General features: G+C 38.7%; 2 protein-coding genes across 2 annotated transcripts; one reads left to right on the plus strand and one right to left on the minus strand.

Moving 5' to 3' along the window:
• Nucleotides 1-253: 253 nt before the first annotated feature.
• Nucleotides 254-3,724, minus strand: LOC117482834 (H-2 class I histocompatibility antigen, K-K alpha chain-like). Its single transcript, XM_034131052.1, has 2 exons — nucleotides 3,540-3,724; nucleotides 254-540 (listed from the first exon to the last, which is right to left on the minus strand). Exons 1-2 carry the CDS (start codon nucleotides 3,604-3,606, stop codon nucleotides 269-271), a joined length of 339 nt encoding a protein of 112 aa, XP_033986943.1. The 5' UTR covers nucleotides 3,607-3,724; the 3' UTR covers nucleotides 254-268.
• A 3,046-nt stretch (nucleotides 3,725-6,770) lies between these two features.
• sdhaf3 (succinate dehydrogenase complex assembly factor 3) lies at nucleotides 6,771-11,598 on the plus strand (the record flags this gene model as incomplete). Its single annotated transcript, XM_034131049.1, is given in 2 exon segments — nucleotides 6,771-7,021; nucleotides 11,304-11,598. Coding segments are annotated over 2 exon segments (372 nt in total). The 3' UTR covers nucleotides 11,499-11,598.
• Between the last annotated feature and the right edge of the window lie 1,995 nt (nucleotides 11,599-13,593).

Here is a 13,593-nt window from a genome sequence, read left to right on the forward strand (position 1 = left end):
AGCGAGGGAGAGAGAGAGGAGAGAAAGAGGAGAGAGAGAGTGAGAGAGTATCCACTATCTCACTCGCTTTCTTACCTGTGTGTGTGTGTGTGTGTGGTGGTGTGTTGTGATGTGTGTGTGTGTGTGTGTGGTCGTGTGCGATTTGTGTGTTTGTCAGATGGCGTGGCTAGAAGGTGGTGTGCGTGTGCGTGTGCGTGTGTGTGTGTGTGTGTGTGTGTACAGGATGAAGATATAAACAACATATTATCAGTAGAAGGTGAAACATGAACTAACCTCCAGTTTGGTTGAAGCGTTGCTTTAAAGTTTCAATGCTGACTTTGTAGGTCTGCTGGGCACCCAGAGAGAGCTGAGTGTTCCTCTCCCAGTACTGAGAATCCTCTTCTGTGATTCTGTTCATCCAGTCCTGTTTGGGTTCGTAGCTCTTGGTGTTGCTGTCGTAGTGAGTTATCTCAACTTCATCAACCAACCCAACACTAACAAACTCTGGGAAGTTTGGGACTCCAGAGGACCCAGTGTAGAAATACTTCAGAGAGTGAGTCCCTGAGAGAGAATAATAAAGTAATAACTTCAGTCGTTATAAATCTCCAAACAATGTTTATCTCCCACATACAGATTTAAAAAGAACTACAGTACATCCGTTATACTAATACACTTTCTCTTCAGTACATTCAAATTATAATATAATATATAATATATATAAATACATAGAAACATATTTGCTGCATAAACTATTCTCTTTCATATTCCTGTTGATTTGTGTTGAAATAAGAATATACAGAATAATGAAATACAAAAGAACACATGATGTAACCATGCAGAAGTGTGTCTCTCCTTCTCAGTGAACAGGCTTCTCTAAGTCAGAGCTGCAGATCTCAACGTGAAGAGAAACTCCAGTTCACTTTCTAGCATCTGGAGTCCTTTCTTCTTCAGGATGCTTCATTCCTAAATGACACTCTCTGATTCTTTTGAGATCTGAAATCACAAACCTCTGCCTGAATATATCTGCTGCACGACTCTCTAAGATTCTTTCTGATATTCACCAGATTGAACCCTTTGCTCTTTATGAAATCCCTCAACTCTATCATATAAGTGACGAATGACATCTCGTGTTTCTTCCTCCTGAGGGTTTGAGTTTAAACTTTGTATTCAGTGAGTTCTTTAAAGATAACACGTGCATCTCTTACACAGTTTATAAGTGGGCTTTATTTCATGAAACCACTTTCATCTTGATTTCTGTCAGTAAACGATTATCTTTGAGTTTAAATTCAGATTTATATTAAATACATGTTCTTTTACAATCTTTCCAAAAAGAAATCTACTGACCTTTCCCAACATAAAACACAAACATGAAACCCCACTTTGGGAATAAAGAGCGTAGCTACATCAGTTGGTGCTATTTTAAAATAGAGAAACAGAAAGCAACTGGATCCAGATTCCCTCGTGTTGTTTGGGAACAGGATACGAACGGAGCGTTTCAGTTTGAGATCAAGTGTTTGTTCAAAGTGTCAGAGAAACCCTGCATCTCTCAGAGCGTGGCCTTTCTGCTCAGCCACCTGCACGAGTACATATATCTGTGATACATGAATACATATATCTGTAATACATGAATACATATATCTGTAATACATGAATACATATATCTGTAATACATGAATACATATATCTGTAATACATGGGTACATATATCTGTAATACATGAATACATATATCTGTGATACATGAATACATATATCTGTAATACATGAATACATATATCTGTAATACATGGGTACATATATCTGTAATACATGAATACATATATCTGTGATACATGGATACATATATCTGTAATACATGAATACATATATCTGTAATACATGAATACATATATCTGTAATACATGAATACATATATCTGTAATACATGAATACATATATCTGTGATACATGAATACATATATCTGTAATACATGAATACATATGTAATACATGAATACATATATCTGTGATACATGAATACATATATCTGTAATACATGAATACATATATCTGTAATACATGAATACATATATCTGTAATACATGAATACATGTATCTGTAATACATGAATACATATATCTGTAATACATGAATACATGTATCTGTGATACATGAATACATATATCTGTAATACATGAATACATATATCTGTAATACATGAATACATGTATCTGTAATACATGAATACATATATCTGTAATACATGAATACATATATCTGTAATACATGAATACATATATCTGTAATACATGGATACATATATCTGTAATACATGAATACATATATCTGTAATACATGAGTACATATATCTGTAATACATGAATACATATATCTGTGATACATGAATACATATATCTGTAATACATGAATACATATATCTGTTATACATGGATACATATATCTGTAATACATGAATACATATATCTGTAATACATGAATACATATATCTGTAATACATGAATACATATATCTGTAATACATGGATATCCAGAACTAACAGCAGCTCCTGATTTATGGATCTACTAAACAGCATCATATAGTTCTCTCAGTACATGTCAGTATCAGTGTGATGTTCTCTCAGTATGCAGTACTACAGTCAAGCAGACATGTAAACAACAACAACAGGAACTTGATATTGATGTTGACCTCGTTGAATTGTGATTTGCTTCCCAGAGATCTATCTCTCTCTTCTTCATGTGTAATGACAGGGAGCAGGTTCTATATGATTTCTTCTTCTGCTGTTTGCTCTTCAGTCAGAAACCAAACCCCTGGATACTCAGGGACTTTCTCACTTACGTCCACTTCTCTGGATTTAGAAAACAACTAGGTTTGATATGGACAACTCATATGTATTAATATCATTTTAAATGTCAATAACGGTCTATAATATATATTCATATTTATTGTGTATTGAGTCTGTATTACACTGTGTGTATTTATACCTGATCTAGAGAGTATTCATAATGTGTATACGTCCTTATACTGTTTGTTCATAGTGTAAATACTTCACTTCACCAGCGGCTGGGTAAAAAGGCCTCGATCCCATCCTGTGCATTTAAAGCTGCGGACTACTTTATTGTGACTCTTTTAATATTCATTAGAAATAAATTAAAGTGTATTTAGAAATATACAATATACAATAGCAATAGTTAAAGTTCCAAAAGTAAAAGTAGTGATTGTGCAGATTGGTCCATTTCAGAATAATATATATGATATGTTTTATAATGACTGATCATTAAAGTGTTCTCAAAGCTGGTAAAGGTGCAGCTAGTTTGAATGACTTTGTATACTGCAGGGTAGCTTGTGAATTTACTCCAGGTGGAACTAAAGTCTGATTTAACACTTGATTATATTTCACATCATTCATCCACATCTGTGAAGTAACTAAAGGTATTAAATACATGTAGTGGAGGAAAAGTACACCATTTACCACCATTTAAGACTATCACACTTTAAACTCACACAGCCCATAAACACATGAAGCACTTCTTATTTCCCAACGCAAAGAATCAAAAGACTCACGCGCAGATGTGCAGTGTGGGCCTACTATTCCCAGGAGAAGCAGAAACAGCAACATCTTCATCTTCATCTTGATCTCACGAGGCTTTCTGTGTGAAAGGTTCTTTATCCACAGAAACACAGCCGTCCATTCTGCAGAGCGGGATGTCAATGAGAGAGACACACAGAAGGAGGTAACACCAGCTCCGTCTGAGCCAATGAGAATTCAGTCTGAGCGTCGCGTCACTTGTTGCTCGGTGAATCTGCCTCACTCAGGTTGTGTATTATATATACAGTCTATGATCGAAAGTGAAGGCAAGGCAAGTTTATTTATCTAGCACATTTCAACACAAGGCAATTCTAAGTGCTTTACAAAAATGAAAGACATTAAGAGCATTAAGAAACATATTATGAATTGACATTTAAAAACACTTATTTAGAAGCAAAGAGACATGAATAAAAGTGACAGTGCAGTGTGAGATACACACATCTGAAATGTTTAGCTCTGACTCTCAATCATTGCTAACTTTTTAGCAGAAATAGTTTTCTATCACCTCCCTTTCTTTATACTTTCTTGTATAACTTGTCCTTTAGTTATTTCAAATGTGACATGCTAAATGAACCCCTCTTTGTGTGCCATTGACTTCAGAGTGAGTCATGTGAGAGTGTGTTATTTGACACAGACCTGTGTGCTATCAAAGCATCAGGTTCTTGGAGGAGATGTCCACTACCAAGTCCATATCCATTGAATGATGTTCTGTATGTGTACGTATGTGAAGGTGTTGTGGTTCAGTACAGCTCTCTGCACACATCAGGCCTTCTATCAGGACAAACTATATCATAAAACACAAGAGTTTCCATATCTGACCTCAGCGTTTGAAATGAAAGCAATAATGAATGAAAGCAAAGCAGAAAGAGAGTCAGAGAGCGTCTGAAACATCCGATCTGTGAACGCTGAGCAGTGCTTCTACCAGAGAAATGTAACACCTGTGTTGATGTTTGAACACCTGACGCTGTGTTTCACTTTGTTTCAGCTCTGTTTCTACTTCAACCCTCAACAGGAATGAGAGCTGTACTCTCTCTCTTCCTGAAAGCAGCAGCTAATGATTGACAGGTGGTTTCTCTGAGCCCTGTGTTACTGTGTGTCTCTTCCCCTAACTGTCCCCAGGTGAGCCTCTCAGGTGATCCCAATCCCTTGCCTTCATCAAAGGCTGAGGAAAGCTGCAGCAGCTTCATCTCCTCTTCCTCCTGCTCTGCATGGATGTGTGTGATCAGTGTGTTGTCTCTGTGGGACACTTGGCACTCGTTGGTACTCGTGTTTTTTAACCGTCCTGTCGTGTTTGGGTCAAATCTGACTGATTTACATCAATCATAAATATTGTGTTTCACATGTGATTGCCTCCAGGCCTCATGATATCCTCCACAGCAGCATGTGAACATATCAAACTGCTGATCCACACGTTCATTGAGTTTTGAGAGCTTTAGTCAACTTTGTAACACATAGGAGATGAATGGAGAACCCTAGATGATGTTCCTCCATCAGATACACAACCACATCAACAACCATGTTATCTGTTAGTCTATTCTTTGTTTACTCACTGCAGGTATTCATGTGAACCAGTAGAGACTTTGTTTACTGCTTAAAAAGGAATAACATTTGGTGATGATAATGTGTTTTGTGTTAATGTAAGAGCAGTTGAAACAGACAGGAAGTGAGGAAGGAGAAAGGAACCTGACAGGAGGGTTCAGTGTTAGGAGCTCAGATCCATTTTCACTTTTTATATTGATTACTTTTTTATTTAGCCTTTAGTACGTTTTTTAAATTGGTTAGTGAGCCCTCTTTGCTTTTGAGCTTTAAAAGACATCTTGTGGTTTTGCAAATTAGTATCCTCTTTGTTATTTAATCAGACTATCAGGGAGCACCCTCACATCTTTACACTCACAGACCGAAAACACATTTTAATTTGTGAGTTAAAGAAAAGTAAAAACTACTTTCATCTTTTGAATGTGGTTCCTAGTTTTCTCAGAGCTCTGAAGATGCATTATAATATTTGTCTTTCCTCAACTTTTACCTTTTGTTTCAAAATTATTTAATGCTTTTGTCTCCAAATTAAAGAAAGAACCTTCAAGATCAATAAATGTAATTCTGGAGGATTGGCATCATCTGGTAGACATGTTGTAGTTTACAGATTACAAACAGTTCATTGCGTAAGTAATGGAGATGAAGCTGGCGACACCTTGTGGTGAGAAGAGTTTCAATTATTAGTTATTAATAGATGGATAAGTACAATTTAGAGGTACTTGGACTTTACTTGAGTATTTCAATGTTATGCTACTGTGTACTTTGACTCCACTACATGTATTTAATACCTTTAGTTACTTCACAGATCTGGATGAATGATGTGAAATATAATCAAGTGTTAAATCAGACTTTAGTTCCACCTGGAGTAAATTCACAAGCTACAGTACCCTGCAGTATACAAAGTCATTCAAACTAGCTGCACCTTTACCAGCTTTGAGAACACTTTCATGATCAATCATTATAAAACATATCATATATATTATTCTGACATGGACCAATCTGCACAATGACTACTTTTACTGTCGCTACTTTCACTATATTTTGATGATAATACTTTTCCTCTAGTGTAAGATCTGAGTATTTCTACTTTTACTCAAGTACAAGATTTCTTCCACCTTTAAATTAATTTAAAATAAATGCTATTTGTCTAAAAATATTTTTAATTATCAGTAATATTATTTTATTTACATTTTTAAAGCACAATTATATTTTTTATAATAATGTCCTTTACATTTTAAATGTTGTAATAGTTTTTAAAAATATTTATATATTTCTTCCATACTATATACCTTAATGCATATCATAGAAGATACACATACATAGTTTAACCACACAATACACAGGTAGGTGCACACATGCACATGCACTGTAGTGCACACACAGTTTTACACACTATAGAGTTATGCTTGCTCATACACCTATATCTACACCTATATATGTGTTAATATACACTACACTTTGTCGTGTCAGTGCAGTGACAATTATATTTAATTTGATCTAAATTATTAAACTAGAAAACCCTTTTTCTGCATTAGGCCTACTACTAAAATCCAACAGGTGGCAGTAGTGCACCGGATAATTTCAAACCAGAGAAGAAGAGTCATTTCCAGGGTAAACACATGAGTTGGGTAACTGTCCCTGTGGAGGTGTCTTTCTGTCCCCGACCTCCAGCCCTTCTGTCTGCGGATAGCATGAGGTGTTTCTGATGGTTTGTTAACCTCCCATTGTTAGTGAACATCCGGTCTTCATGGCGGGTCCCGCCCACGTGTCCAGGGTCCGGTTCTTGTACAAAAGGCTGCTGGTTCTGCACCGGTTCCTGCCCATAGATCTGCGGGCTCTGGGGGACCAGTACGTGAAGGACGAGTTCAGGAGACACAAATCTGCATCCCCGGAAAACGTGACGAGCTTCATGGTAGAGTGGGAGGTAACACACACAAACCAAACCATTCAGACACCTGTCCTTTTCACTTTAGATTCGGCTCCTTCATTCTTTGGCTCAATAACTCCAGATCAAGCTGCTTTGTACTGCTACCATTAACAAGGAGAACACTTCTCCTTTCATTGGATTCTTATTTGATATCAATATTTGTATATTCTTACCTTTTGTTTCTTGCAATATATAACTGCAGTCCTTTTATTGGGTTTAAGTGTTTTTTTCTTCTTCTTTACAGTTACATGTGTAGGAACATTCTGCACTATAGAAAGCTTTTGAGTCACGTGAGCCAGTGACTCTAAATCAATGCAGCACTGCATTAGTACACTGGACTGGAGTCAGACACACCTCTTTTTATCGGGTTTTATTGTCATTTAATTTGATATTTTTATGAAAGTTTTGTAGTTTGTTTTGTGTAAAGTCTTGATTTTCTTTTAATAACTTCCATGTCATGTCATGTGACCCAGTGACTCCAAATCAATGCAGCATTGTATTACTGAACTGGACACGTTTTAGTGCACCCTCTATTTTATATTTAAATATAAATAGACAGTTAAGATGAGCCTTATTTCATTGTTTCTTAATATTACTAGGAAAATTCTGCACTTTTTTTTATTTTTTAAATCCTGATGTTTTTTTTCGAAAGTTGTTATGTCATGTGACCCAGCAACTCTTAATCAATCCAGCATTGTATTAGTACACTTTTCAAGTAAGGCAAACCAAAAGCTTCCATGTCGTAATCAGAGCTGAAAAATATTACTTAAATAAACGATTAGTTGTTTGACATAAGAATAATCCCCAACTATTTGAATAACCGATTGCTCGTTGAGTTCCTGCTATTCTCTCATATTAACACAGTAACTCATTAAAAGGGACATATTTTACTAACACACAAGACATTTAAAGACATAACCTTGGACTCTGGACACCAGGATGAATTAAATACTGAGAATAATAATCATTATGGGGTTTATTGGGCTTTGCATAGCCAGTGTAATGTCAGTCCATCACCACACGATGGCAGCTTCAGTACGCTGTTTACTCACTGTGTCATTGAACATGTGGTATTAGTTAGGTATTATTTTGGATGATGCTCAGACTGTCAGGGAAGTTCTTTGGGAGAGTGAACGTCTCTGCAGTGTTACAGAATATTTGCCCAACCCACCCTCCTATTAAATATATCCTATACAGATCAATGCAGCATTGTGAAAGCAAAACACACCTTTTTTTAAATTAGGTTTTAGTCCATCTTCTTTTTATATGAATATTGTAATGGTAATTATTTTGTTTTTTATTTAAAAGTCATGTTTTTTGTATCACTAGCTGCCTTGTCATGTGATCCTGTGACCCCAAATCTATGCGGCATTGTATAACTGCACCGTCACACCTCTTATTATTCAACGTGTAACATTTAAGGCAGTGTAATGGTCAGATCGGGGAAGGGTCCGAGTAAATAATAACACAGATCAGGAAATAGAAACGTGTAACTGTGAAGAAAGGTTTAAGGTAATTGGATGCACTATTTGTTGCCATTTTATAATAAGTGAAGCTACGGTTCATCCTTTCTGTCCGGCAGTGGCTCAGTCAGTAGGGGCTTGGACTGTGAGCCGTAGGGCCGCCGGTTCAAGTCCCCGACCAGACCTAAATATGGAGTGTGGACTGCTACTTGGTGAGGTCCCAGTCCACCTCCTGCCCTGCCGTGGTGCGCTTGAGCAAGGCCCCGGACACCTGCCCACTGCTCCTAGTGCTAGACTCCTGGTGCTAGGATGGGTTAAAAGCAGAGAACACATGTCACTGTGTGCTGTGTGCTCTGCATGTGAGACTATTACAGAGGGGCTCATCCCTCCCATTCTATTCTATTTGATTGGATGAGAACACACACACTTGTTTTTATATTTACATTGAATTTCATGCTTTCTCATTTGAGGGTTTTTTTCAGAGCAATTTTTACAAGTTATGCTTTGAAAAAGTAATAGGAACAAAATCAGGAATGTTTTAAAAGTATTGGGGGCATCTCTCCAGCCTCTCCAGCGTGATGACACTCATCCCAGCAGGGAACTCTTTTTTCAGAATAGTCTGAGCACTTGAAAGCAGCATAAATGCATCAAAAACACTCCAAATTAAGCGAGTTCTTCCACCAAGTTTGATTAAAATCTTCCGTGTAGTCTTTATTGTGATCCTGCTGAAAGAAAAGCTGAGACCAAAAAACACACCTTTAATCAGCACAGGTGCATCGCCTCCGCCTTGTGTTCCTTTTGTGTTTCTGTAATAACTCTGACTCCAACACACCTCAGAGGACTTACCTGGCTTCATGTGGCGATGATGAGTTTATTTGCAACTCTTCCTCCAGTTCCCAAAATAATCTTGAGGGACGGCACTAAGGGGCAGAGCCGATGTTATCACCCACTGCGGGGGGGGGGGATGGTAGACCACCCATCTGCTGCCAATGTATCTAATGAAGTAGATGGTGATTGCAGCTGCAATCCTGAGAGTCTCTTTGTGGTTTCAGGAGCTGTGAAGCCGCCGGGGAGAAGGCGGTCACTTTCATTACGCCTCAGCAGATCAGTATGCATTGTTTTCAAACCCAGAGTCCATTTGCATCGTTTCCAATCAGGGGAGCGAGAGGCTTCTGTCATATTTACACTCCTCTGGCTGTAGTTCAGATGGAAACACATCAGGAGGAAGGTAATTTGACTAAAACCACTGGGAGACAATCATGTCTGCTTGGGAGTTTACAGAGAGGGACGTCTCTGTCTAATGCAAAACAACAAAGAGACAAAATTGTCGGAGATAAAGTGGTGAGAAATAACCTGAGCTGGCTCCGTGTGCAGAGAGCTCTGATAGCTGTTTGTGTTAATGCACCCGGGTCTGAAGCCAAGAGAAACATTTCTGATTTAGATCGAGAGGGCTGCAGGAGAGTAGCAATTATTATTATTATTATTATTATTATTATTATTATTATTATTATTAATAAGAGAAAGGTCCTTGAGGTAAGAGTTAACTGAATATGAACTTATTAGTAGGCTGAGTTAGAGAGTTAGAGTATAACACTTTGTACCAATCGAGAGTTGTTTTGTAAGGGCCAATAGGGAAGAGGCAAACCTTTGGTACCAGTGATAAAAAAAATAAGAGATTTTATTGTGTGCAAATGCTTTAAAGAGTCCTCTCTTGCTGATGTTCAGGTGTATATCAGTATGTAGTGTCTCTACTTTAAAGAGTCCTCTCCTGCTGATGCTCAGGTGTATATCAGTATGTAGTGTCTCTACTTTAAAGAGTCCTCTCCTGCTGATGTTCAGGTGTATATCAGTATGTAGTGTCTCTACTTTAAAGAGTCCTCTCCTGCTGATGTTCAGGTGTATATCAGTATGTAGTGTCTCTACTTTAAAGAGTCCTCTCCTGCTGATGTTCAGGTGTATATCAGTATGTAGTGTCTCTACTTTAAAGAGTCCTCTCCTGCTGATGTTCAGGTGTATATCAGTATGTAGTGTCTCTACTTTAAAGAGTCCTCTCCTGCTGATGTTCAGGTGTGTATCAGTATGTAGTGTCTCTACTTTAAAGAGTCCTCTCCTGCTGATGTTCAGGTGTATATCAGTATGTAGTGTCTCTACTTTAAAGAGTTCCAGATGCAATAAGAACATTTCCCACCTAGACTTTTCCAATAAGTCCTTGAATGACAAAGTGAAAGAGCTCTAAACTTAATTCAGGGTGGAGACTTCCTCTTGGCAGACTGTGTGTGTGTGTGTGTGTGTGTGTGTGTGTGTGTGTGTGTGTGTGTGTGTGTGTGTGTGTGTGTGTGTGTGTGTGTGTGTGTGTGTGTGTGTGTGTGTGTGTGTGTGTGTGTGTGTGTGTGTGTGTGTGTGTGTGTGTGTGTGTGTGTGTGTGTGTGTGTGTGTGTGTGTGTGTGTGTGTGTGTGTGTGTGTGTGTGTGTGTGTGTGTGTGTGTGTGTGTGTGTGTGTGTGTTGTGTGTGTGTGTGTGTGTGTGTGTGTGTGTGTGTGTGTGTGTGTGTGTGTGTGTGTGTGTGTGTGTGTGTGTGTGTGTGTGTGTGTGTGTTTATGAATTCCTTACACTGTCAGTGTTTAAAACATTTGTATCATTAATGTCAAACTGTAGGAGGTAATGTATTTGTTGGGGACTATTTTCTGCAGCGGATGAATCCACATTGGGTGCCCATGTGCAGTGTCTCTCCAGCGTTGTCAGTCATTTAAGATCAGACCTGTGTCTAAATGGTGCAGCCTGTCTGTCTTAACCCCTCTGTGTGTTGCATCCTGCAGAGCTACCGGGAGACGCTGCAGACTCAGGTCCTGCAGGCGGCGGGGGGGCAGCTCAGCTCCGTGAAGTTCGGGTCCCCCCTCCAGGAGGACAAGCTCGGAAACTTCCAGAGCGACCAGATCGGACAGCTGTACGAGCTCATGCTGGAGTCCACCAAGTCCTCCAGGCAGTTCGACATCCAGGAGGACGGGAAGTGAAGGACTCACACTATATATTTATATTTGCTCTGATGGAGAGTGGGACTCGAAGAAGTGGCTTTTAAGAATATGTGATTATATTAAAGTGCTGTGTAATAGCTCCGTGTTCCTGTTTCTTTTTCTGGGGATATAAAAACACTCCATCACAGGTGCATTAAGGGGACACTAATTAGCTTTTTTGAAATACAATTGTGTCTCCTCTGCAGGATTTAACATCTCTGTCGTTATCCATGTGATTCAAAGGTTTAATCATCATATGCTCAGTGTAGAGATGGCAACGGAAAGTCCCAGGCTCCTCCAACAATGCAACATAAATATATATATGAGACAAAACACTAAAACAAAGGAGCAGAATAGATATAAAGTGCAAGGGAGTGTCGCTAGTGACCAATGTGCAACTAAATGGGTAAGAAGTAAATAATAACAAAGTTTATAACACACCGAAATACAGAGTAGAAGTACTCAGATCTGTAATTATTAATCAAAATCTGTAAAGTAACTAAAGGTATTAAATACATGTAGTGGGGTAGAAGTACAAAGTAGCAGAAAATGGAAATACTCAAGTAAAGTACAAGTATCTCAAAATTGTACTTAAAGTGGACCTATCATGCTATATTTGAATAATATAGTGTAGGACCATACCTATATAAGGCATATTTATACTTTTTTTTTTTCAAAATACCAAACAGATCATGCATTTTAGCCATGCCTCATTTCGCTCAATTTGACATTTTATAGCTCTGTTTTTGCAAGGGCAGATTCAGTGAGAACAGCACCATCTACTGGCCTGGCATATGTACTACAGCGTCTCCAGCGCTTTCGAACGGCAATGGCCGTGGCTGTCTCCTCCTGATTGGTGGAGTTGGCCCAATAGCCGTAGCGCCACCGTCCTGACGTCAGGACAGTGTTCAAATCTGGATCAGTTTTTATCAGATCCGTTGCAGCCCCTTTTTTAGAGATTTGGGTATGGAGGAAAATAGAGAGGGTTGTGTTTTCTGACACTTGGTGAGTTCCCTGGAACACCGGGGACACATATTCATGTATAAAAGACGTACAAAAGTGCATTTTGCATGATAGGTCCCCTTTAAGTTACTTCACACGAGTGCAGAAATATAACAAACACTGAAATAAAACGATGAAAAAGCAAAGTTGGAGAGGAGCTGGAGACACGGCAGCCATCCTCAGGATCTGAACTATACACTTGGAGGTGTGAAGGAGAGAAAAGTAATGTGTGTGTGGAGATGTTTCTGAAGTCGCCTCACGGTCGCCTCCCGCAGAGTTCAGACATTACAATCGATTTCTCCGGGGATAATAGCGATCACAATGCATGGAGGGTTTGTTCCAGATGCTGCTCTGAACCTCCCTCCCCGCTCTGCTCTGATGCAGCGGCTGACTCATCATCTGCAGAAAACCTCAGGAGCAAAGGGACTCACTTTGTGCCAAAGAGTGCCGTGGACAGGAGGGCTCAGATTAAAAAAGTTCTATGTGTTTTAAACGTTCTTCTACAAGCGAATTTAGGACATACAATGGGGGTTTTGGTATGAGGTACATCACCATGAAAACATTAATAAAAAGAGTAGTCGACTAATTCTTTTAGCAAGAATTACCAACCTTTGGCCTGTCCAAATTGACCAATCAGAATCCAGTATAATGCTGTCTTGCGGCTTCAGAATTAAGACACTTCTCTGTTGCAGACTATTCGATATTTTCAGTTTTAGACATTGAGCAGATGACTCACTAAAGCCTCTTTCAGACCTTCATCCTGTGACCTCATTCACATGTTGGTCGGCTCCTCGTCCACTTGTACAGAGCTCACATAAGCTAGTCACGTTCTATGTTATTTTATTCTAATAAAGCTGCAAGTACATTAGCTTTCATACAACATTAGCCTACCATGTTCTCACATTGGCTCAATGTAGTCAAGAGTCTGTGGTCAAAGTCAATGGTTTGCTGGATGTGTTTTTGGTTGGTATCCTGAAATATGGTCTGTGGTTAAAACACAAGCTGAAGAGATTTCAAAGTTTTGTTCTCATACATAAAATAGGTCAGTAAAGGACGGCACGTATTTAGATTTGCATCAAACTGTAGAGATTAA

The sequence above is a fragment of the Trematomus bernacchii genome, unplaced genomic scaffold, assembly GCF_902827165.1.
Source record: "Trematomus bernacchii unplaced genomic scaffold, fTreBer1.1, whole genome shotgun sequence".
In the NCBI taxonomy this organism is placed as follows: Eukaryota; Metazoa; Chordata; class Actinopteri; order Perciformes; family Nototheniidae; genus Trematomus; species Trematomus bernacchii.

Excerpts from the sequence above, each read along its gene's own strand:
- LOC117482834 (XM_034131052.1), bottom strand. The coding sequence starts at position 3,606 with ATGAAGATGAAGATGTTGCTGTTTCTGCTTCTCCTGGGAATAGTAGGC. Across the intron at positions 541-3,539 it reads CCCACACTGCACATCTGCGC|GGACTCACTCTCTGAAGTAT; the intron begins GTGAGTCTTTTG and ends ATTCTCTCTCAG.